The sequence below is a fragment of the Myotis yumanensis genome, unplaced genomic scaffold (genome assembly GCF_028538775.1).
Source record: "Myotis yumanensis isolate MYYU_CA2020_CCGP unplaced genomic scaffold, mMyoYum1.0.hap1 SCAF_10, whole genome shotgun sequence".
NCBI lineage: Eukaryota > Metazoa > Chordata > Mammalia > Chiroptera > Vespertilionidae > Myotis > Myotis yumanensis.
Genome location: NW_027223761.1, coordinates 38,461,378 through 38,485,438, shown reverse-complemented (window position 1 = coordinate 38,485,438; position 24,061 = coordinate 38,461,378). Strand labels below are relative to the sequence as shown.

General features: G+C 45.4%; 1 protein-coding gene across 5 annotated transcripts in view; it reads left to right on the top strand.

Moving 5' to 3' along the window:
- Nucleotides 1-24,061, top strand: part of PPFIBP2 (PPFIA binding protein 2) — a 129,666-nt gene that overhangs the window by 71,910 nt on the left and 33,695 nt on the right. For 3 of the 5 annotated variants that reach the window (XM_070425388.1, XM_070425387.1, XM_070425390.1), the window contains 3 exons: nt 3,374-3,487; nt 15,301-15,432; nt 22,480-22,662. In XM_070425388.1, coding sequence (XP_070281489.1) covers nt 3,374-3,487; nt 15,301-15,432; nt 22,480-22,662 — 429 coding nt within the window. Of the gene's footprint in view, nt 1-3,030; nt 3,201-3,373; nt 3,488-15,300; nt 15,433-22,479; nt 22,663-24,061 lie in introns of those variants that run through there. The other 2 variants (XM_070425391.1, XM_070425389.1) reach the window with 2 other exon arrangements.

Sequence of the window (24,061 nt, the reverse complement as noted above, 5' to 3'; positions counted from 1 at the left end):
AGTTTTCTAAAAAGCTCAAAGGGTGCTGGACAAGACTGGTAGTGGAATGGATGAGGGGGCTGGTAGGGTTCTGAGCCCCCCTCCCTTCGCCCCCCCTACTGTGGGCTTAAGCCTAGAGCCCTGGAGTTAGCACTAGAATTAAGAGGCTGCAGTATGTTTGTTTGTTTTTTAATCTTATTTTACCTTATTTCTTTTATGCATTTCACTTCATTTTATGAATGTGAGAATAATACGTGACTACTTTAGAAACTTTGGAATAGCAAAAAGAGTTTAACGTTTTGGCCTTTTATCCCAGCCTTTTTTATCCTGCCCTACCCCTATGTTAAATAATTAAGCTCAAACCAATTATACAGTTCCACGGGTTTTTTCCCCTTCACTTCATTGATTTGGTTCATTAAAGAATAGTTGAGTGTTTACAGCTTGGCAGACACTGGTTGCAGGTGCTGGGGAAGCAGCAGCGAAGGAAACAGATTAAGTCAGGCCCTGTGCTCAAGCTTCCATTCATGTGTGTGTGCCTGGGTGTGTGCAGACAGTAAACCAATACACAAAATGCTTCAGGTGGTGATAAATACTATGGAGGGAAATAGAGCAGGATAAGGACTGTGTTGTCAGGGAAGATCTCCCCTGACAGGAGGACACCTGACTGGAGTTAGGGGAGAGCCACTTGGGTGCCTGGAGAAAAGCACATTCCAGGCCAAGGAAGTGGTGGGTCCAGCACAGGCCCTGGGGTAGAGGTGTGCTCAGTGTGTGGGACTGAACAGGAAGGAGCCATGGGACTTGAATTGGTGACCTGCAGGGAGGCCTGTTGGGAACCGCCTTCAGGAAGGTACAGAGGCCAGATTAGATAGCCCATTAGAGCAGACGTTTTGAGGAATGCGTAATTTGAAGCGCCATCCCAATGAGATGATTAAGGAAAGAATGTCCAGTGTAAAATTTTGTAGCAAACACTATGAAATCGCAAACTTTTGAACCAGAAACCTTCATGGCTGACATAGCACATTCCTAGTTAGAGGATTACATTTTAATAAAAGTCCTGTGTGATCATCTCTTTGATGTGCATGTTGTTGGAAGTTGTTTAAAAAAAAAAACTTCCAAATTCTTGAATAATATTTATTTAAATAATTGTAAACACAATTGGAAACCTGCTTATTAGAAAAGTCAGAAGTGGATCCCGGCGATTTCTGTTCTGCCTGGAGCTTGTGGACAGACTTTCAGAGCTGCTCTCCCATCATCACCGCTGTCTAGTGGCCCCATGGAGTCCATTAGACAAACCCCAGCCTAGGAAGGCCTCTTGCTTAGACTGAATTCTTTGAAGCCCTTGGCCCATGTTTTCCTGGGTTTACTTGTAGAAGAACAAGGGGAATCACACAGAATCAAACACTTTATTTCCAGGATTAGTTCAAAACAAATAAAACCAAAATCGTTTATCTCTTCATTAGAGTATACGTTCTGAAGACAAGGCTTTTCTTTTCTTTTTTTACCTTTGTCTCTCTCTCTCTCCCAGTATCTGAAATCATGCCTAGCATGTAGTAGGGGCTCAAATTTTTTTTTTTATTACATAAAGGTTACATTCTAAGATCTTTATACTTCCTGTCCTAATTTTCTACCTCTCCATCCATAATTCTGAGTAGGTATTGAGGTTCCTTAGGACCCTGCAGCCCTGTGTGTCTTGAGTCAGACATGCAGCTGAGCTATGAGCTATGGAATGCTACAGACCACATGTCATTCCTTAGGGTACCACCAGCTCATGGCCCCCAAGGCCCAGGGCGTGGTGCAGACTATAGGTGTTAATCCTCATAGTAAGATTAACCGGAACACATCCTTCCCAAACAGAAGCTCTGGGAGCCAGGCCCAAAGACCACCTCCTGGAATCCTACCCTTTTGAAAGGAAAGGTAGTAGTTGAAAAGGCCAGACTGCTGATGCTGTTGGGCAGTAAAGATTCAAAAACAAAAAAACCCACAAAGGTTTATGTTTAAAATGAGCCTGGTTAACAGAAGGTGCCCGTTTTTGGATTATAATTGAAATGTTAGCACACCATGCCTCAATATGTTTCAATAATTCATTAATCACTCTGGACCATCAAAATGGAAAGCTTAAAGTAGCCATATTAATTTAGATTCCTTCCTCTGTAAGGGGAGCTTTATCATTCATGAAGTTTATTTAAACACTCCTGAATGAATTCACATGAACTCTTTCTTGCTCCAGCTGTTATTCCTTTACAGGCTGAGAAGCCATTTAGGATGATCTATATGTAAGCAGCAATGACTCAGCCATTACTGAAGAACCAAATGGGTCTAAAGGGTCTCCATTTACCAGGCATTGATTGCTTTATTTTGGGGAGATCACCCATTCGATTTCTTCACCTTCCTGGTCTGAGGCACCTGCTAATTAAGAAAAAGAAACAAAAAGAAACGGATCCTGAGGCAGTTTGCTAAAAAGCAGGCTATAAAAATCCTTTCCATATACACTGAGTGGCCAGATTATTATGACCACCCCATCAGTACAATGAAGTGAATTAGTTATGCAAATAATAATAATAAAACCTTGAAAGTATTTGCTTAGGAAGTTTCCAATATTCAGTATTTTGGGGAGTGTCAATGAAGTACTGATGGGGTGGTCATAATAATCTGGCCGGTCATAATAATCTGCTCACTCAGTGTATATTTAGGGTATTAATTTATATAATTTATTAAAATTGTATTTTTCTAATTAATTCCAGTAAATATGTTCAGTGTTTTCCAGAAAGATGCCCTGTTTCTCTGCCACTGTATGTGCAGTGTGGCTTGTGTATATTTATGACTTCAGAGTCGTGTTTTGGCCTGTGAAGCACAAAAACCTTTCTGGAGCCAAGTTTTGTCAGTGCTAATACATGCCCTTTGCGTCCCACATTCCTTAATTGCTTCAGAACACTCCCCTGATAGGTGAGCAGCCCTCACACCCTATGAGAGAGGTGAGGTCATTGGTTAGTCTCCACACAGCTTGGACTGCTCTTCCACGTGAGGTGGCAGGAACCCAGGCAAGCCAGCCTGCTGTGCCTTGAGGTTGGGCTGCCAGAGGGATCTCTGGAAGAGGAATAAGAGCCAGAGTTCAGCCCAGAGGCAGCTCTCGTGACTGTGACCGCTGGGCGTTTTTCTCTTGAGCCTGTCAAGAGCAGGAAACACGAACAAGGCTATTGAGACGGCTGAGACTCCCTGGCCAGGTAAGAAAACAACGGGAGTTTCCTTCGTCCAGAACTCTTCCCTGACCTGCCACCTATCAGGCAGAAAAGCCAGTCTTCCTGTGTAAGGATCAGTGGCTTCAGGACTCACCTCCCTCCGTAGGGAGCCATTCCTGCCCCTCCCTCCACCACCATTGCTTTATTTCCCCCACCAGGTGAGTGTCCTCACAGACCAAGTGGAAGCCCAAGGAGAGAAGATTCGGGACCTGGAGGTGTGTCTGGAAGGACACCAGGTGAAACTCAATGCTGCTGAAGAGATGCTTCAACAGGTAAGGGCAACGGGGCTGAGGCCCTGGGGTTCTACGGGACCTCAGTGTTCAAGCCCCTTTCTGTGCAGGGTTAAGGCTCCTGCTTTCCCATCCTTCCTGGAGGTGGGATTGGCTGCTCAGTGTGTGGTGTTGATTCAGCAGGTGAAACCAGCCGGAACATTGAGCATTGCAGAGCAGGAGGGAGGTGGGGAGGGCGAGGGAGGGGCGGGGCGGGGCTGGCCGTCCATGAATAACCTGTCAGGCTGGTTAGACAGATTCCCAGGCAGCACTTTCTCCAGGTCTGGTTCAGGGAAGGAGCTCTCTGTTGGCAAAGTCACCCTCATACTATCATGTGAACCCCAGCTTGACTGCAGGTGGCTTTAGAAAGCCAATTGGTTAGCTTAATTTGTGCCCGTTTCCCACTCATTCTTCCCCTTCGAACTCTTGTGTAGTCTTCTTTGATGAAATGTATTACATAAATAATATTTTAATGTAATTTAATACACACCAAAATGAAAAATAAAATTAGCTGCTCTCCTCCCAGTCAAATAAATCTCTGAAATGTCTTCTTATTTTCTTTTGGTCCTTCTTGTTACGTGTACATATAATTTGCAAAGCTCTATTCAGCAACCATACAGTGTTGTCCTCAGATTTTGTATGCTTCACATCATAGTTTTTTCCCCCATTTTTAAATTTTTCTGTGGAGTTGTCTTTACTGTCATTTATAAATATTTTTAAAGTGAAAGTGTCATAATTAATTGACTTTTCTACTCTTGAACAGTTTTAACCTGTTGTAAATAATGAGCTACGATTTTTAGGAAGAATATTGAATTTTTATCAAAAGTCTTTTTAGAATCTATTGAGGGGCTATTTAGAAATTTTACTTTATGAAATGTAATAATATAACTACTTAATAGGTTTCCTTAGCTTACATCCTTCTTGCATTTTCAGTGACTTTGAGCACTGAACCATGACTAAAGTTTATGGGCACATGCTTTGCAGCTCCTGATAATGTACTGGCATAGAAAGGGTGCTCAGGTGCTTGCTAATTAAAGAAGGAAACTCAGTTCCTTCATGTGAGGGGGTTTGATTAGATGACTGCTGGCAATCTTTCCCCCAGAGCTCTAATGTTTTTTTATCAGCATAAAATTAAAATTGTTCAGAGGCTTTGACTCTGACCTTTGTTCTCAGGATAAACCTCTCGGCTCCCAGGTGTCTCCTAGCGTTGAGTGTGTTTTGAAACGTTTTTTAAAAAGTCAAATGGCTTTATAAAAAAATGAGTTCCAGCAGCTCACAGGCTGTTACTAATTTGTTATTTCTTCATTGCTGGTGAATAAGTTACCACATTCTTGGCTCCATTTGATTTTTTGTTTCAGTTGTGTGCCATTTCTCTTGCTCATCCTACTCCCGGAAAATCTGAGGAGCAACAGAAATTGAGTCTTCTTATTTTTTTCTATTTATTTTTAAAAGTTTTGACTTTTTCCTTTAAAAACCCAGGAAAGCCTGGTTGGTGTGGTTCAGTGGTTGAGCGTTGACCTATAAACCAGGAGTTCATGGTTCAATTCCCAGACGTAGCATATGCCCGGGTTGCAGGCTCAGCCCCCAGTGTGGGGCGTGAAGGAGGCAGCTGATCAATGAGTCTCTCTCCTCATTGATGTTTCTATCTCTCTAACCCTCTCCCTTCCTCTCTGAAATCAGTAAAAATATATTTTAAAAAATAAAAATAAAAACCCAGGAAAGAAAATAGACTGATAGAAAAATCTCAAATGGCAGAAAAGCATTTTCACAGAGTACCTAGAACAACCCACTAGACCAGGGGTGGGCAAACTTTTTGACTCGAGGGCCACAATGCATTCTTAAACTGGACCGGAGGGCCGGAACAAAAGTATGGATGGAGTGTTTGTGTGAACTAATATAAATTCAAAGTAAACATCATTACATAAAAGGGTACGGTCTTTTTTTTTTTTTTAGTTTTATTCATTTCAAACGGGCCGGATCCGGCCTGCGGGCCGTAGTTTGCCCACGGCTGCACTAGATTGCATTTTCAAGGCTGCACAAGGTGTAGTTGGGTGTGGGGCTGAGGCAGGAAGACTGGAATATTATTTAAAAAACAACAAACAAACAAACAAAAAAGACAGTTAAAAAAAAAAACAGAAAAAAGAAAATTTGGAGGTGGAAGGGAACCTGTCATAAAATTGTCGGGAGGTGGGTGTTTCAGGAAGGCAGGGCCTGGCAGGTAACCAGGAATCGGAGGTCATGGCTGCAATGGGAGGTCCCTGAGTTCTCTGCAGCCATCCCAGCTGCTCTTCCAGGACTGCCCTGCATCCCTATCTGTGGCAGTGCTTCTGCTTCCTACTCTGAGTCTCCATCCAAGCAGTCAGGCTGGTTCCCAGCACCACCTCAGGGAGTCTGTCTTGTCCGTCTATAGACTGGATTTTAGATTTTTGAAAAAGTCTTGAGCTCCATCCCCTGTATGTCCAGTGTATTCTGAATCTTTCTTGTGTGCTATAGGTTTGGTGACAGACATGTGCTTTGCATGTACCAATGAGGAGGATGCTTCGGCTTGGTATCTTTTGGAGTATAGTTCTTATTAGCCACCTCTAGGATTTAAAGATCTTCCTGAATTTAGCCCTAACTTCCCCTCATAGCTTTCATTGTATTCTTTCAGTCTTTCAGGAGTGAAATGAAAGGAGTGTGAAATACTCCTTCCTTGGCAAATTCTGGGTTCATGTCATAGGACGCATGTGCGCCTCAGCTCTCACTCCTGTGTTTGCTGGACATGGTGGTGCCTGAGCTTGAGATCTTTGAGTTCCCAGCTCCAAATCCCAAACTGAAAGTTCATGCTTTCCCGAAATCTGCTGGATGCTGACTGAAAAGACACTTCATCCTTGCAGCACAGCGCTGATGCGATGCCATTGGTGGCTTGGAGTACACTCATGTGTCTTCTGAGCTGGGGGCAGGAGAGACTTGCCTCATTTACTGTGTTATCCTGGACTGCAGGGCCCTTGGCTTCTGGTGATAGGAGCAAGAATGACTCATGGCCTTGAGGCAGAGAACGGAGGCAAACAATTGCCCATTTCTTCCAGTACTCAGAAACCATCCCTGCCCTGAGCCAGCCTGGCCTCCTGCTCCAAGGCCTGCGGAGCTCTGAACAGTCTTTCACAGTCATAGTCTGGGGCCTTCTGTCTGCCGTTGACGCTGCTCCCCTGGGGCATGCTGTTCGGGCACACTGAGTGTGTCCTGCTAAAGGAGGCAGCTGCTACTCAACTCTAGCTGACTGCCCATGTGGGCCCAGTGTTGCTAGATAGTCCCATTTCTCACAAGCAGCTGGACATCCAGATTTCAAGATAAGTTTCTGTTTTAAAAATGACTAATTTAAATGAAAAAAAAAAATACTTTTTGAACCACAAGATACATGTGGCTAAGCCTGGCCCACAGACCTCTAATCTGCAACCTCCGCTCTAGACTTTGTCCCCTCCACTGGCTGGAATAGCACTCGGGGGACTCAAGGAAACCCAAACCCAACCAGCATAGGCCAGGCCCTGTGCTTACAGGGGCTCCAAATCCCCACTGAGCTCTCTCTCCCCACAGCTGTTCTCCTGACCAAAACCAGCCTCCCTCCTGGAGCCCAAGGGGAAGGAAGAGTGTTCCCCACTCAACTCATGAGCCGTGCCCCCCTCAGCCTGGCCCGGCCCAGCCCCTGCTAAGCACTGATCTCTCCATTCCCATCTGTTTTCTTTTCTGCATTAATCCATCCAGTTTCCAGAAATCAGAAAGAGAGAACATGAAGACCTTGGGGTTAGATGGGCAAACCAGGACCAAACTGAATCAGCATAGGGGCCGGTCCACATGGGCAACACATAGATTATAGACACAAGTTAAAGCTAATTATTACTTGTCTGCAACCCGATGCAGGCTGGGAATGAGGCAGTTGCAGCATCTCTTGGGACTGACTAGGAAGCACCTACTCAGATATAGTCTCAGACTCACTTGAGCATATCTGGATTTTCTGGGGAACCTTCCCCGTTAGGAAGAGACATTTCCCAGGAAATGTACAACTGGGTCTTCAAGGGGCCACAGCCTGGATCAGTTTTCACAGGTCTGGGATGGTCTAGGTACAGAACTCACAGGGCTGACCCTTGCCCTCTGTTCCTTAAATAGGTCAAAGCATTGTCCAGCTGCACCTCTGAGTGCTGCACACGGGGCTATGCCAGCCCGGGGCCCAAAATAGCACCCTGGGAACACAGGCGTGGGCCAGTGTCCCCTCCTTGTGACCAGCTTCACTGGCGACAAAATCTCTGTGTCACAGGGAGCATTCCCCATGGTCTGTTGATGTAGTTGAGGTCCCTGGCGGCTTTCTCTGAAGCAGCCTCCATGGTTCTCTCGAGTCCATAAGGTTCCTGCACAGCAAGCTCCTCTGCCTCCCTCATGGACCTCTCTCCAGAGGGGATGATCTCAGGAAGGAAGCTGATGCTCTTCACTGGGTAAGAGGTTTTGACGAGCCGGCAGCCAAACGCAGCACTTGGCAGAGACTGGCCATCTATGATGTCATCGATGTCCAGAGCAGAAACGATATTCAGTGTCAAAAAGAAGAGAGAGTAGGGAAGCCAAGTGGAGAAGAAGAAAGGATGCAAACCTCCTTGTGAGGACATAATCCAGCTTTGGGGAAACTTTGAAGGCCACCAGGCTCAGTCTCAGTCCTCCTACCTGACCTACAGCCCCAGGCACTAGGCAGCCTTATTGTTTTGGCTGCCTTTTAGGAGAGGTGGAGAGAGTGACAGATTTAGGGGATTGAGAGTCAGTGGGCATGACTTTCTGTAGGTTCACCACTTGTTGTTAACCTGGAAAAGTCAATGAACCTGTGTTCTTATTTACAGAGAATGGGGTGACAATATGGACTCGGTGTTGCCTGCCTCTTACAGCCATAGTGCAGTTACTCCAGTTTTGTTAAAACTGAGCACAATGGTCTGTGCGTCCAGACACTGAGCAGGGGACACGGGCTTGAGACACAGGCCCGGCTCCTGCCCTTGAGGCGACTGAGGGAGCAGTGTGCCCAGACGTGTGAGCCCAGCAAAGTCTCCACAGGTCCTGCTGACCGATTTCCCAAAAGCATCTTTAAGGGGGTACTTCTGTCTCAAAACAAACATTAAACAGAGCCATGGACATGGTCCTGGGCGGCACAGGTCTGTCTGGGGAGGTGAGACACTGGAGTCATGAGTGAAGAAGACAGGGTTTTGACAGTTATTCCCGAAAATCCCCCAGGAGATTATGAGTCAGAAGTAACTGTGTTCCTCTAGTTTTTCATTTGCCGTTGGCTCTCCAGACCACAGTGTGAAGTAGGTGCTTTACCCCTGTGACAGATCGGGCAGCGCAGGTTGTGAGAGAGGATTTCACCGGCGGCGACTGATGAGGATCCAACTCTGGTCAATGACAAGCACCTCTCTGCACAGTGTTGATCATGCACGAGGCTCCCGGCAGGGCCTGGGCCTCTTATTCCAAAGGGCAAAGGACACATTTTCCCTTTCATGTCTTTCCAGGCCGTCCTGGCCTTCCGGTTTCAGATTGCCGGTCTGGCCCAGTCCGCCGCCGCTGGTCAGTAACTCCCGGGTCGTGTTCCACACTTAAAGGTGGAGGTAATTGTTTCAAGATGTAGCCCTTGAAGGAGAGAACCAGTTGAAAGGCAAATTCTTTTTATCAGCTCTAGTCAGAAACAGCTTTTGGAAACAGGAAGTGACAATTTGCTCTGAGATGTCAGCTTTTTTTCATCTCCAAGAAAGGAGATGGATTTGACCTTCTGGAAGAAATTACTGGTAGGGGTGAAATGAGAGGGGGGAGTGATCGTTTTGCTCACTGGTTTTTCTTAAAGTTTCATTACCCAGTTTTATGGCCCTTCAGAGTAAGAAAAACAAAACACCCGCCTCCCAATCCCTTTGCTTGCTCATTGACACAGGTTGAAACAATTGGGAGAGCAGAAGCCAGGGCTGCATATGAAGCCTGCCTGCTAGTCTCTAGCCTCCTGCCTCCTTCCCCTCTTCTCCACTCCCCACACATTACTGTGGCTACATGACCCCAAGAGATTCCCGCAGGGCCTTGCCCTGCAGGTCTGAGCAGAGGCCATGCCTTGGTTCTCCAGACAAGCTGGCTGGATCCAGAGATAGATAATCCCAGTCTTGGGCTTGAGAGCTAAGGCACCCAAGACTTTTTCTTAAGGGGGAGACAATAAAAGAAACCATCAAAGGAGACGGAGAAGAAAAAAGAAAGGTCAGAAAACCCGAAAGGAAGGAAGTGGCCAGGAGTAGCTTGCACTGATGAGTGGAGGAAGGGAGAGTCGATCAGGAGCTGAGATGTGTAAGTTACATCTGAAAGTTTGGACAACTGTCCCCAGAAGCAGAACTGTTTCTTGTCCTCCCTGGTGGAGGCAGGAGCGGCTGGCAGGCATGCAGGCATCCTATTGAGAAGTGATAGGCAGGTGAGGTAGAAGAGGCAGCAGGGCAGATCATTCTTTCTAGAGCTTGGGGAGGGAGGAGACAGACAGAGACGGCATTCACGCACCACACACACCACACAGAGCAGGCACTGGCCTGGTGAGCGCTCACAGGAGTCGGTGGTGGTTGCTCAAGGGGAAGGCCAGGTCAGGAGGGAAGGTTCTTTCAAATGTCAGAAATCTGATCATGTTTCTAGCCTGAGAACTAGAGGCTGATGGTGAAGGAGAGATTAAATGCCTGTCAGAGTGGATGATTAATGGTCCTACCCTAGAGTAGCACGGACTTGCTGGGAACTTCCTGGAAGGCAGCACAGAGGTGAAGGAGAGCCTAGGACCATGTGAGCAGGCGTCATTCCGAGTTACCAGCCGGAGGGAGGAACAGGACCAGAACTCAGAGAACAAAGGCAAATGCCACTGGTTGGCCAGGGACAGAATCTGAAGTCGCATCGAGCTGTGTGAGGATGGCGTGAAGGGTGTAGAGACTGAGAAGTGGTCAGCAACGGGAAGGTGGGTCCGACGGGGCACTTTAGGAGCCAACTCTGCAATCACTGTGTTTTTTAACATGTGTTTTTTATGTGCAACCTGGAAACTTCCTGGGCTAGGGGACAGTTCTTAAAGGTGGGAGAGCCTGACTGAGGAGTTGGCTCTGTGCGGTTCTCTCAGACTGACCTTGGTAAGGAGGTATGGGCTGGCTTTCTCTAAGACCTGGATGTAAGATGTATGAATGAGAGACGATTCTGGGAAACTTTGAAATAGAAAAGATGTAAGTTCAATGAGTGATCAGATAATTAAAAAAAGATATTTCCAGTAAATATGAGAAGAGGTTATTTGAGGAGAGGAGGGGGACAGGGTGGGGTTTAGGGATTGAGGAGAATGGAAAAGATTTGGAATGTTCTCTGAAAGGAACCAGCCAGAGATGAACAGAAGTTTTGCCAGGCGGTATTGGAAGATCAGCTGTGATTAAATAGCAGCAGCTGTAATTAACTTGCATAAATTGTATGGAAACCAATTGGCATCATTAAATGCCTTTTACCAGCGATCCTCAGGCCGTGGGGAGTGGAAACATGGACAAAGGGCTTAGCACAGGCTGGGCTCTGGTAATGCAAATGCCCCTCAGGTCGAGGGGCTCAGGGAGGAGCTGGATGAGGGGTGTTCTGCTGCTGATATTATACAATTACAATGACTAACCTCAAAGGTGTGGAGAGGATAAGAAGACAGATGTTGCCTAAAGGAAGTTGGTAATCTAGGAAAATAGAGGGTTATTAAGCAACTAGCAGCCACCGAGGAAGAAATTAAAGATTACTGGAGTAAATGAGACAGTTGAAAGGTTAGAGGATTGTGGCCAGAAGAGAGGATTTCTGAGTAGAAGATTTAAGAAGCAGAGCAAACACATTCTGGACAAAGATGAGGGCCAGGCTGTGGCCATACTGCTGAGAAACCGAAACAAAGTGGAAACAAAGCCTGTTGGTGCTGAAGCCAAGAAAGGTGGAGCCAGAGTGGGTCCTGAAAGGAAGACAAACAAGGATGTTGAAGCTCCTGAGGAGATGGAATGTGCCCAGAGTAGGTAGAGAAACTGTTGATCAAAAGACAGTGTGACAAGGTGACTATATTGGGTTCTAGGTACTTGGAGAAAATATGATATTACTGAATGCGCTGCCTTAGAAGAGGAGGGCAGACCTAGACCATCAATAGGGACAAACAGTGGTCTGGAAATAGTCTCAAACTTCCAGGGAGAAAGGGGTTCTGTACCTTGGGTTGTTGGAGCGGAATGGTCTTCACCTGACAGACGAGGGAGGATGTGTCATATGAGGTGAAAGTCAGGATCGGCTCATAAAGGAGCAGTTAAGACTGTAGGGTGATTAAATCCTATTAAGACACATAGGACAGAGGTTACAGTACCTAATAGTGGCTGAAGGCCATGTGTGGCCCGGAGATGGAGAAGTGGAGCTGGACAGGGGTAAGCCTGTTGAAGGCTGATTTTGAGTTCAGAGCAAGGGATAGTATGTATGTATATATGTTTGTATTTATTTATTTATTAAAAACATGTTTTTATTGATTTCAAAGAGGAAGGGAGAAGGAGAGAGAAAGATAGAAACATCAATGATGAGAGAGAATCATTGATTGGCTGCCTCCTGCATGTCCCACACTGGGGTTTGAGCCTGCAACCCAGGCATGTACCCTGACCAGGAATCCAACCATGACCTCCTCATTCATGGGTTGATGCTCAACCATTTAGCCATACTGGCCAGGCGGGACAGTATTTATTAATGACAAAGATGATGGATGATGATAATGAAAAGGTAGAGGTCACGCCAACAGACATAAGCTGGGAGAAAGTAAATGAAAGTTTTGTTATTAATGGAGCATATGAAATTAAGCAGCCCCAGGTTTCTAATGAAAACTTTCATGTGTCCAACTGGAATGTCCACTTGGAATGTTAGCGTGACCAATTGGGAGCACTGGCATGACCAATTGGAATGCTATTGGAACTTTAGTGAGACCAATTAGAATACTATCCTCGTCAGCTGGAACACTGGTGTGACCAATTACAGCCTGGCAGTAAACTAGCTAGAGGGATTTTGACAATGATGGAAATAGATTGGAATCTTAGCTTTCAAGAGAGATACATTCTGAGTGGTTTTTTTAAAAATCCCACCAAGGCAGTAGTTTGAATGCTGGTTAGTAGACAAACTGTATAAATGTCATCTTAGGATATTCAAGCACTCAGCAGGTTGTTTTTAACTCTCATATCCTAAGGCCTTGGTATCTGGTAGATATTTAAAAATGTATTTGTTGAATAAATGATTAAAGTCTAATGGAAGAATATTTTCTGCTCTCAGCACTCCAAAGCAACATTATTATCATCTCATGGAGCTTGATTTGTAGAATTGCTCCTTCTAACCTTGGCATTGGTGTCTGGGAAGCTCATGTACACATTCTAGTCCATTGCTAGCTGTGTACAGAACTTTAACGTATGACTCTAATACTAACGATAACTCTAGCTTCAATTTCTTTTCCTATCTTCTTTAGTTTTTACGATTTATTTTTTAACTTGAATTTTCTATTTGTGCAAACTGCCTGAAATAATTTTTTGAATAAGCAGGTTGATGAAAGAATAGAGAGCTAAACCTAGAATTATGAGGTGCTGGAGGCAGAGAGAATTATGAGGAGGTGGAAGAAGAGAGGGAGGTGGGGACGAAGGAGAAGGAGGTTGGGGTGAGTGGGAGGTGTGGGGGAGGATTACATCTAAGTTACTTGACCCAGAAAATGCCATCATCTTCACCCAGAGAAGAACTCTTTAGGGCCTTAACACTAGGCGCTAGTGAGTAGTACGTACTCAACAGCATCTTGTCATTTTGAGTGGTATTTCCTGGGCTCAGTAAATATTTGTTGGTTGCCTTTTTTTTCCAGCATGTATTTTTTATTTCCCTTAAAATTTTTGAACTTCTTCCTCTGTTTGGGAAACAATGTGGTACATTAGACAGAAAAAAACTTGGAGTCAGCAGACCTTGGTTTGAAAATTAACTCTGCTGTTGATTGGCATGTGTCCTTGGCCAAGATCGGTCAATCTCTGGACCCATTTCCTCCATCTGTAAACTTGGGATAATAATATTTACTGCCAAATCCCTGGGAGGGTTCATGGAGAGGATGTATGTAAACTGCCCAAAAGTGTTTGGCACAGAAGAGACACTCACTGAATCCAGGCCCCAGGTCCACCCCCCAGTTACATTGGACACACTTATCAGGCTGTCTCCTTATGACCAAGTGGCCTGTCATTCTGGCAGGGCTGTGCTGTTGCCTCTGCTCTGGGGGCCCGCTTCTAGTCTGGCTGACCCAGGAAGAGCAGCCTTCTTGGCCCTGGGCTTAGTGAGCTTATTTTGCTGACTTGACTTCTAAATACTCACCCCCTCAGATTAGCAGATGGACAGTTTGTAGCCTGGCTTTCTGTAGTCCTGAGGGCCTTTTAGCCTAGGGAATCATCTATTTAAGCTCAAATTTGTCCTCTGTGGTTTGCTTTACGATCTAAGGACAGTTCAGAATATGTGAAATCACAGCTGTTGGGTCGAAATGGTGTTGGGATCACCATTCTCTTCCTAGGATTGGGCTGTGCAAAGTGTTACAGAACGCTCAGACCATGGTGGGATAGTGTGTCTTCACCGTCTGCTCATTTTGCCTGCTGCTCTCCTACTTGCCATAGTATGTTCTCCTTCTAGGACCCGTGTATTCAATGTCTTCCACATGCTTGGATTTTGGACCACATAGAACATTGTTTTTTTCCAATAGAGAAAAATGCCCCTGGACTTTGGGAAATGCCCCTGTTTTTTGAGGTTCTTCATAATTCCTAGTAATGCTGAGCAGGTGTTTTGCCCGTGACCTTTGTTTTTTGCCTTATTTATGCTTTTAGGTGTATGTACTAATGTCAAGTTGTCTACTACTGTTCTACTGATGGCAGAACTCCCCTGGGGAGTCCTTACAATGAGGAAAGAAGTCTTCTTACTTACGTCCCATGGTGGCAAATTGTAATTTTGGTGCAGCCCAGGAAAGTTCCTCTCACGCAATCAGATTCTAATCAAATCATCCAGTAAATGTTCATTGAACATCTCCTTTATGGACTAGCTCCTTCTAGGGCAGTGGTTCTCAACCTTGGCTGCACATTAGAATCATCTGGGAATCTTTTTAAAATCCTGATTTCTGGGCCTCATCCTCCGGAAATTCTGTTTCTTTGCTATGGGGTGGGTCCATAACATTAGTAACAAAGAAACAGAATTTCCAGAGGATGAGGCCCAGAAATCAGGATTTTAAAAAGATTCCCAGGTGATTCTAATGTGCAGCCAAGGTTGAGAACCACTGTTCTAGGGTCTTTGCCGTGAGGTCTTACAATGAGATGTGTTGATGTGTTAAAGACTGTGCTGAAGAGTGATTGAGCTCAGGGGGTTACAGAGATATTTTAGTTTTGAAAAAAATATTTCCATAAGCGTGTTTTTTGTTTGTTTTAGTGGAAAAGGGCCTGCTGCTTTGCCTTAAAGTAGAGATGAGAAATTTAGTACTTCAAGAGTGTGCATTCATTTTTTTTTCTACTTGAAAATAATGAATAATGTTTTCTATGGGAAATTTTTTTTTTAAGTAGCTCACATGTCTATCATAGCAGAGTGGGTAGTGGCAGAGGCTGTGCCATCCCCAAATGACTGGTCATCATCTCAGCCCATTCCTATTAGGCTGTGGCTTATAGGCAGTGGTCTCGGCCCTGTGTTGTCCAGCACACAAGTGAGAGATTGCCTTTCTTATGTGCTTATGGAGTGGAGTTGTCCTTGTTGCCGTGGAGGATTTTGAGATCTGTCTTTTCTTGTAGGAGCTGCTAAGTCGCACATCTCTTGAGACTCAGAAGCTCGATCTGATGACTGAAGTGTCTGATCTGAAACTCAAGCTGGTTGGCATGGAGAAGGAGCAGAGGGAGCAGGAGGAGAAACAGAGAAAAGCAGAGGTGAGTGTAATACACCCAATTCCAGGGGGACCCGTACTGTCCTAAGCTCAGAGCAGGGGAAGCTGTCCCCATGTGGACTCAGACCATCTCATCATTCCCGAGCCTGGCAGCGCTGGGAGCCAGAAACATCTATGTACTAGAGACACAATGATCTATCTGTTAATACCAAGTTATCAGGTTTTGCTGTGGCTGCACATTTCAGCAATGCCCAAACCACCCAGTTTTGGCTCTAAGGCTTTGTCCTCCCTCCGGCTGCTGACAAGAATGGAAAAGGAGGCAGTAGTTGGGGGACGATCAGGCAAAATGTAGAGGGACACAGGATGTCTTCAGTGAACGCCAGGGTAATGGTATGTGGCTGGGATGGAGTCAGCTGCCTCACAGGTCACAGTCACTATATCCAAGGAGTCTGATGTCATTTCACTAACCCAGGTGGCACCCTTCTTTCCTCCTGCTGGGGCCTGTGGGTGAGCCCCTGCACAGGCCTCTCTTAGAGAATGTTAATAGCCTTAGGAACATCAACAAGTTAGCTACTTAATCTCTCTGAACTTCAGTTTCTTTATCTATAAAATAGATAACTATGTGAAGTCCACATAAAATCACAAAAGTTGAGTCCCTATTCTAGTATCTGCCATTTTGTAGGTAGTTGGTTTATCTTCATCCCCTCTATGGAGGCAACTCCAAAATCTAAAGATGGCAACGTTATTGTGCACTGACACCTGTCGCATTTCTGTGTTTACTGTGTGAACGCGGGTAACTGAGACACGCCTAACATGTGGGGCATATTCCTTGCATTGCTTTTGAGAACATGCTCATTAGTAAGATGTATAGTTGCCAGAAGAAGGTCTCTCCCTTAAGCTGAGGACATTATCTCCTAGTGATCAAGAGTACAGGCTCCTGAATCACATCTCCTGGCTGTAATCCAAGCTTAGCCACTCAGTAGCTTTGTGATCTTAGGCAAGTAATTTGACCACCCAAACCTCTGTTTCTTCTGTAAAAAGGAGATAGTATTACACACTTCCTATTTTTCTGGGCTGTTCTGAGTAAGAAATGAGATAATACATGTAGTCCTTAGCATAGTGCTGTACACATAGTAACAGCCAGATTTTTTTTTAATCTTTATTGTTGAAAGTATTACAGATGTTCCCTTTGTTTGTTTGTTTGTTTTCTTCCCATTGAACAAGCACTGCAAGAAATGCTAACCAGTCAGGTTTTATCCATCATTTACTGATCGTGTTGTTAAGCATGCTAGAAATGGAAATGTAGACTTACATACATTATTATATATGACAAAGGTCACACAGACTGAAAGTTCATCTGTGTAAAGTGTTAGTTGAATAGACTTTGCTTCTTAAACATTCACAGAGAAGCAATTAAATTTTCTCCGGGTTCAGAGTTAATTTTACCAATGTTCCAAGATGTGTGGTTACATGTGAACATACATTAGAGCTCTGGGGGAAGAATTCAATAGATTCTGTGAGAAGGCTTCAGGTGGCAGAGACTCAGCTCGAAATCACGCACATTTTATTTTTTTAAGGCGGAAGGATTATTAAGTCACAAAACTTGAAGAGTCCAGGGTTTAAAAAGCTAACAGCACTAGATCCAGGTGACCTCGCAAGGTCATCAGAACCCAGCCTTTGTGTATCACTTGGTTCTGTTTTAGCCTTATTCTCAGAAAGGCTGTCCCCATGTGGTGGCAGAGATGGCCATCCACAACTCGATCCTAGGAGCCTGCCAGACAGAGATTCTCTTTCTCCAAGCTTCCAGCAGAAGCCCCAGGATTGTGCCTTATTAGGTCAATTTGGGTCACATGCCTGGTCCTGAACCAGCCACTGCAGGGAGCATGCAGCCACATACGGGTGTGTGCACACCTGAGCACAAAGAGTTAGTACCAAGCCGGGCAGCTCAGCTCCCTCCTAGGGAGACCGGAAGGAAGGAGAACTCATACTTCTGGGCCAAGTACAGCTAACGCAGCCCTTTTACGATTTGCTTTATTTCTTTCTTTTTGGAAGGATTGTTTCTCAATCTGAGTTTTTGGTTTTTGTTTTCCATTCGGCTCTTCATTTCTGAAGCAACATAGACCCCGAGCAGCTGGCCGCAGTCCTATCAGATAGCAGCCCTTCCCAGTCGCTAGTGCAAACAATAGGTTTCCACCTGGAGGAATGTTCAGGCTGTTCAAACCTGTGCTGATCAGTGGACAGCCCCATGACCCAAAACACGTTTTTTTTATTCTTGTGATTCAACATCACCTTTGCTGCTATGCCCAGGACCTCCACAGTCTGTAACTGCCAGAGACTTACACAGGGCAGGAGAGCTGCTCCCGCTGCACTGCTGTCTTGGGCACGGGGCTGTTTATTTTGAACAAGGCATCTAGCTAGCTAAGGTTACCAGAGGTTGTAGTTTCATGAGTAAATGGAATGCTGCTTTCCATTCGGCACACTGCTGTTTTTTCCAGTGTTTAGCCTAGGGCCTGATTGCTTGTGGTTTGGAAAAGGCAGGAATTTTTTTTTTTTTTTTTGAGGTAACCAGATTGTAATAAACTCCCTCCATGTAGCTCAGGCTTTATCCACAAATTCCATTTTATGTTTCCACGAAAAAAGAAAAAAAAAAAGGTGGGGTGTTATTAACAAGAAAATTGCAGACTGTTCTTTCTGTCTGTTCTGATCTCACTCTGAGCCAGTATCCTGCTGCCTGTAGTTATGGAAGCGATTCTGGATGGTCGTCTGAGGACTGTGAGAGGCAGGTTTCTGGTCAAATGGAGAGAGTCCTGATGGGCAGCCTTGCTCAGGAGTGAGTCAGTGGCCTAACTGAGATAGGGGCGATTCCTCGCTTTCCTGTATATTTACTTACTTTTTTCTTACCAGCCTTTCCCTGATGGTTCGGGGTCATTTCAGGGAATCTAAGTTTGGAACAGTTAGATTTACTCCTGAAAGGCGGGCTGCAGGAAGGGTGACTGACATGGAAAGTACATATCAGAATTAAGAGGATGGAACGTGAAAGGAAGAGATCCGGAGGCAAAGGAAGCCCTGGTGGTTCACCAGGTCAGAGCCACGCCCTGCAGGGGGATCTTCCTTGAGAAGGAGGCTAGCTTCCCTGAGCATGGGGTGCGGGGGCGCCTGCTGCTGGGCCCCTGGGTGGGATCCAAAGGGCTTTGCGAGGAATACCAGGGCAGCCTGTAGAGAGGGAGCAGGGACCCAGCCAGCTGTGCTGGGGTGTGAAGTCAGCCCAGTTGATCAGCGATGTGCACAAGCATGAGGAGAACCAGAAAGAATTTTAGGATTAACTGGCAGAAGATGGAATGTCTTACGGCAAGCATGTCAAACTCAAAGGCTAACACAGGCCAAATAAACGAGGCATGTGGCCTGCAGGCTGGGAGTTTGACATACTTGTTTTACAGCCCAGGTGGTGGGATCATGCCCTCTCTCTCCCTATGGTTAGGCCCCTGGAAGGGAGGGCTTCTGTTTTCTGAAATGAGCAACTAGAATAATGGACTTGGAGTATAGAGTAAGGGCTGGGAAAATAGTGTTTTCTCAAAGAGCTGGCCTGGTGAGGGGAGTTTTATTCTTGTTTTTATCCTATTTTGTCTTATTTACTTATTTTCATTAACATAGAAAATATTCTCCAATAATTTAAAATTCAAAAGTTCAGAAAGGTGTATATAGCAAAAAGTCTCCTTCCAAGTGCTCCCCAGCCAGCCATGAGGAACCAAAGCTATCCGTTTGTTTTTTAACCTTCCAGAGTTATTTTATGCATGGACAAGCACATTTATTTGGAGATCCGTCTGCATCTATCTATAAACATATACACACATATACATTTTTCCCTCATTAAAAAAACTTCCTCATTTATATTTATGTCTGCATATTATTCTACTATCTGCTTATGCCCTCATTTATTTAAATATATTTTAGAAATTGATTCGAGAGAGAGAGAGAGGAAGGGAATGGGAGAGAGAGAGAGAAATGCCTCCTGTACAACCCCAACCAGAGTAAACCCACAACCTGGGCGTGTGTCCTCACCGGGAATCGAACCGGCGACCCCTTGGTGCACGGGACCCGATGCTCAACCAGCTGAGCCACACTGGCCAGGGACCTAATTTATTCACCCAGTTCTCTCTTGGTGGACATTTAAGTTGTTGCTAAGTATTCGCTATTACAAAAATGCTCATACTTGTGTGAGGATATATAGCAGGGGGACTGGGTCCAAGAGTACATGCACTTGAAATTTTGGCAGATATTTCCAAATCGCCCCATAGACCATAGTGTTATATTTTTACCTGTGATGTAGAAGAGTGCCAAGAAAGTAGTAAACTGAGCATGAAGGGAAAGGGAGAAAAAGTCAAGTTGTGAACAAGTTTAACAGGAAAGATGGTGTGGGAGAGACTCTGATTATGGGAGGTGCCCAGTAGTTTCACATACAAATGAACCATAAAAAAGAACTTTGATGGTTGGCAAAGCAGGAGTAAATGAGCAGAGATTACAACGCAGAACAGCAATTAGAACCTCATAAATGTCACCTGCACATCATGACGTGGGGCCCAAGAATGGAAGAAACAGACCTGCTAAGAGAGGTGATGGGCTGGCCCCGTAGACAGGAATTGTAAAAGTACGTTTTATGCAAGTGCCAAGCCCGAGGATAGACGTGCTGGAAAACCGCGCCGCGTGGATGGGGAGAATTAAAGGAGAGGGCCCCAGCAGTGCTGGGGCGTCCCTCATGGTCACCCCGAGCAGAGACGGGAGTGCACTGCTGGTACAGACCCCAGACTGACTCAGGCGGACGAGGGGCAGTGGAAGGGAGCTCCTAACAATCTCCTCCAGCTGAACACCTAGGTATTTGACTTGATTCTTGGTCTCTTCTCCCCTTTTCTATAGCTTCCACCTGGAGGGCAGAGAGAGAAGCTGGGAAAACTGCCACTCCCTTGTTGAAGCAAAAGGAGAAACTGGTTTATGAGGAAAAGTGATGGGTGCCCGGAGAGGGTGGTCATTGTCATTTGAGAGTTCATGACTGTGAGGGAGAGAAAACTGTGCCTAGACAGACATGCACGTTGCAAACCATGACTCTAAAAGTTCAGAGACAAAACAGGAGATGACTCAAGAACACTGAACTACTTTAAAATAATAAAGTTCTCATTGCACAATCTCACAAATAATGCCAATAAAAAGAAAGGGCTTAAAAGTACCTTGAGAAAAACTCATTTTCAAAGGGCTTGTACAAAAGATAGAAGGACAAAGAAAAATGCACCTGCATGAACAGTACCAGGAAGGGCGAGCCCCAAATAAAAGGACAACAGAAAGACTATTTGTTAAAAGTCATGTTCTCAATAAGGTCAAAGAAAGAATGAGTTTGATTCCAAGAATGAGCCGATAGGTGCCAAGAACTTGGGGCAGCATTCCCAAACTTCTTGCTATAAGCAAACTTTAAGGAATCAAGTGATTTGTTTAAAAACTAAAATCAAACCATCGCCTCCTCCTTCTTCTAAATGATAAAGGAAGTCAGATGGCTTTTATAAAATTTAGTCTATTGAGTTTGGGGTCAATCCTATGATGGCTTGTGAGAGGTTGGAAGACAAAGTAGGGATCCATGTCCATTAAGAGTGAGTTAGGTCTCACTTCTTGGCTTGGCTGAGAATGCTTCTAGTAGTGGTAGACCCGGTAAATCCTCACTTCAGCAAGGCATTGCAAAAACATTGCTTGGAACAGTCTTGTGGATAAGAGAGAAATGTAGGATGAATGTAAAAATAGGTATATTAGTACCCAAAAGAGGCTACGTATATATACAGGGTAGGGCAAAAGTAGGTTTACAGTTGTTCATATGGAAAATAATACAATAATAAATAATAATATAAGAATAAACTGTATTCCATGTACTCACAACTGTAAAACTACTTTTGCCCCACCCTGCGTACTACATTAGTACCTAAAGACTCTTGGAAGATTTTTCTGTAGAGGGTAACAGTAATCTGCCCTTAGTCCTTCTGCCTGTTGAGCATTTTCAGTCCATATTTCGGATGCTGATGTAGAAGGTCTTGAAGTTGTGATGACAGGAAGCCAAGAAAATCTAAATGGATCAGTTGACACGGGAATTCAAAATTGCTTGATTTTTGTGATTCCTTAAAATTCACTTCTAGCAATTTGGGGACTGCTGTTGTAAGTCCTTTGCACCTATCAGAGGCATCAGCGGAATCAGGCCCATTCTTTTCTTGACCTTATTGAGAACATGATTTCTAACCAAAAGTCTTTCTGTTGTCCTCAGCATTGTCCTTTAGTCTGTTCATGCAGGTGCACTTTTGTTTGTCCTTCTATCTTTTGTACAAGCCCCGTTGAAAATGAGTTTCTCTCACGGTACCTCTATAGTACCTGGAGCGATAGATATGTTGGCAGAAAAAGAGGTAGAAGAACCTACATAATGCAGAACCACTGAAGGCAAGGCATGACACACATCAGGAGGGGGCCAAGCAGTTTGCGGGCAGAGGACACGCCTGTGGATTTGACTCAGGAGGAAGGCACTGAGGAAGAGCCGGGCACCTGGGACGGTGGAGACAGGGACTGAGGGATGAAAATGAGGTTTATCGATGGAGGGAACAAAAGAAGCGAGAAGGCAGTGAAGTTCTTGAAACAAATAAGAGAGAAAAGCAGGCCTAAGGAATAGAAGAGTCTAGTAGTGAAGGGTGCCCAGTAAGGTGCGTGTGCCAGGGCATGTGTAGCCACTGGTCTTTTGTTATTAGCAATCAATGTCACATGGACCTTAACTGTGCCCCAGACCCTGTGCCTCAGATATTGACACGCAAGGATGGCCCCAGTTTGGCACAAGGAGCTGCTCAGTGTTTGTTCAAACTGCAAGGCAGACCCAGGGATGGGAGAGGCCTCCGGGAAAATGCCATGTCTCCTGGTTCCTGTGAAGAGAGCGGGTGGTCACGGACAGTGCCCACTGGGTGCCACCTGCTGCTCACCTCTATGCCCTTCCTTCCTTCTGTGCGGCTCCCTCCAGGAGTTGGGTGTCTGGGTGCTGACTGACTCTGAGTGCTTTTCTCCTTTCTCTTCCTTCCCACAGTCGGTTCTGAATGTGATCAGTGAGCTGCAGGAGCAGATGTGTAGGCTGCAGCTGGACATCCACAGGCAAATTCAAGAGCGCCACTTGCTCAGTAGGGACCACGCTGAGGAGGTGGCGGCCGGCGATGGTGTGGCCGGGCCCCAGGCCTGCAGCCAGGACTGTGCCTGTTGGGAGGGGTCACCTGTAGGAACCACACTTAAGTATATCAGAACATGCGTGTGTGGGGTGTTTCACTGGTGGAGGGGCGGGGGGTTTTCCTAACCGGAACAGAGTGCAGTGGCTTAACAGGGATCTGTTGTTACGTCTGGGCAGAGTTGGGGACTCACACACTCCCTCGGGATGGGAGCTGAGCTCTGTGACCCTCCCCGAGCAGGGTCTGAGCAGGTGAGGCCAACCCTTGCATGTGGCGACACTCACCTCCTGCAGAGCTCAGAATGAGTCCTGGGGTGTTTGTGCAAAAGGAAGTCTCACGATTGCCAGTCCCAGGAACAATTCAGACATTGATTCCTGCTCCGGGAAGTGCGATACATGACATTTCATCTCCCATGATTTTTTTTTAAAGAAAAGCATTATGAAAGAATTCTTTCAAGTTTATTTTTAAAGAGGTTTATCCCCAGTGAGGAAATAGAACACAAGTTTCTATTTGCTGTGATAATTAAGTCATCCTCTGACTTTCCAGAAAAAGTTTCCTTTTTAGAGGGATTTCATGACCTCTGGGCCCTGTGGGGTATATCTGACTGGGATTCTGGACGTGGCCCCTCACAGTGATGTGACGGGGCTGAGGCCTGGTGATGGCAGCTGTGTGAGATGAGCCTGCACCCCCAAGGTCCACTGACTTGGAAGCCCATAGGAAAGTCAAAGTCACAGTAGTCTGAGCAATGCAGAAGGTCTGCCTCAACTCTGTAGGAAGTTCCCATGGTCCATACTCAGCTATGGAATATGTTGAAAATCTCTACCCAGACTCAGGCATCAGGGGAGGTGTGCAGTGGGGAAGATTTCCTCCTACGTTAAAGGATTCAGGGGAAAATGAGAGTCAAGATGTAAGTGTGGATTTGGATGGAGAAGCCCTGAGAGGATGCTAGGGCATGCTCCATGTTGAGGGGTTACCCTAAAAAGACTTCTGAAGGAAGTTAAGATTTGCTTGGGCAACTGACAGCTTAGAAGGAGGAGAATGTGCTAAAGAGGTTACCGGAGCCAGGAGATCTGTGTCCCCATAGTGGCAGCCGCTCAGGCAGTAACCTGCACACTTCAGGTTCTGCAGGCCTGGTGCCCCCTTAGGCAGGGCTGGAGATGTTCTCAGAAAATGCTCCTGTATCAGCTGCAGGTCACAACAGGCCTAGAAATCTATTGCTGCAGGTCATGGATGCAATAACCTCAGCATGGAAGATTTTCTTTTTAAAGGGCATCAATAAATGCTCACTTCAGCTATAAAAAAATCTGAATAAATTACCCTACAAAACTCAAGTGTAAGCAATGTCACTTTCTGCTGGATTGTCTCCAAATGCAAAGAGCTCCAGGTCAGTTAGACAATGACTTGAATTTTGTATCTTCATTCACTAAGAAATAATGCATACCTACTATG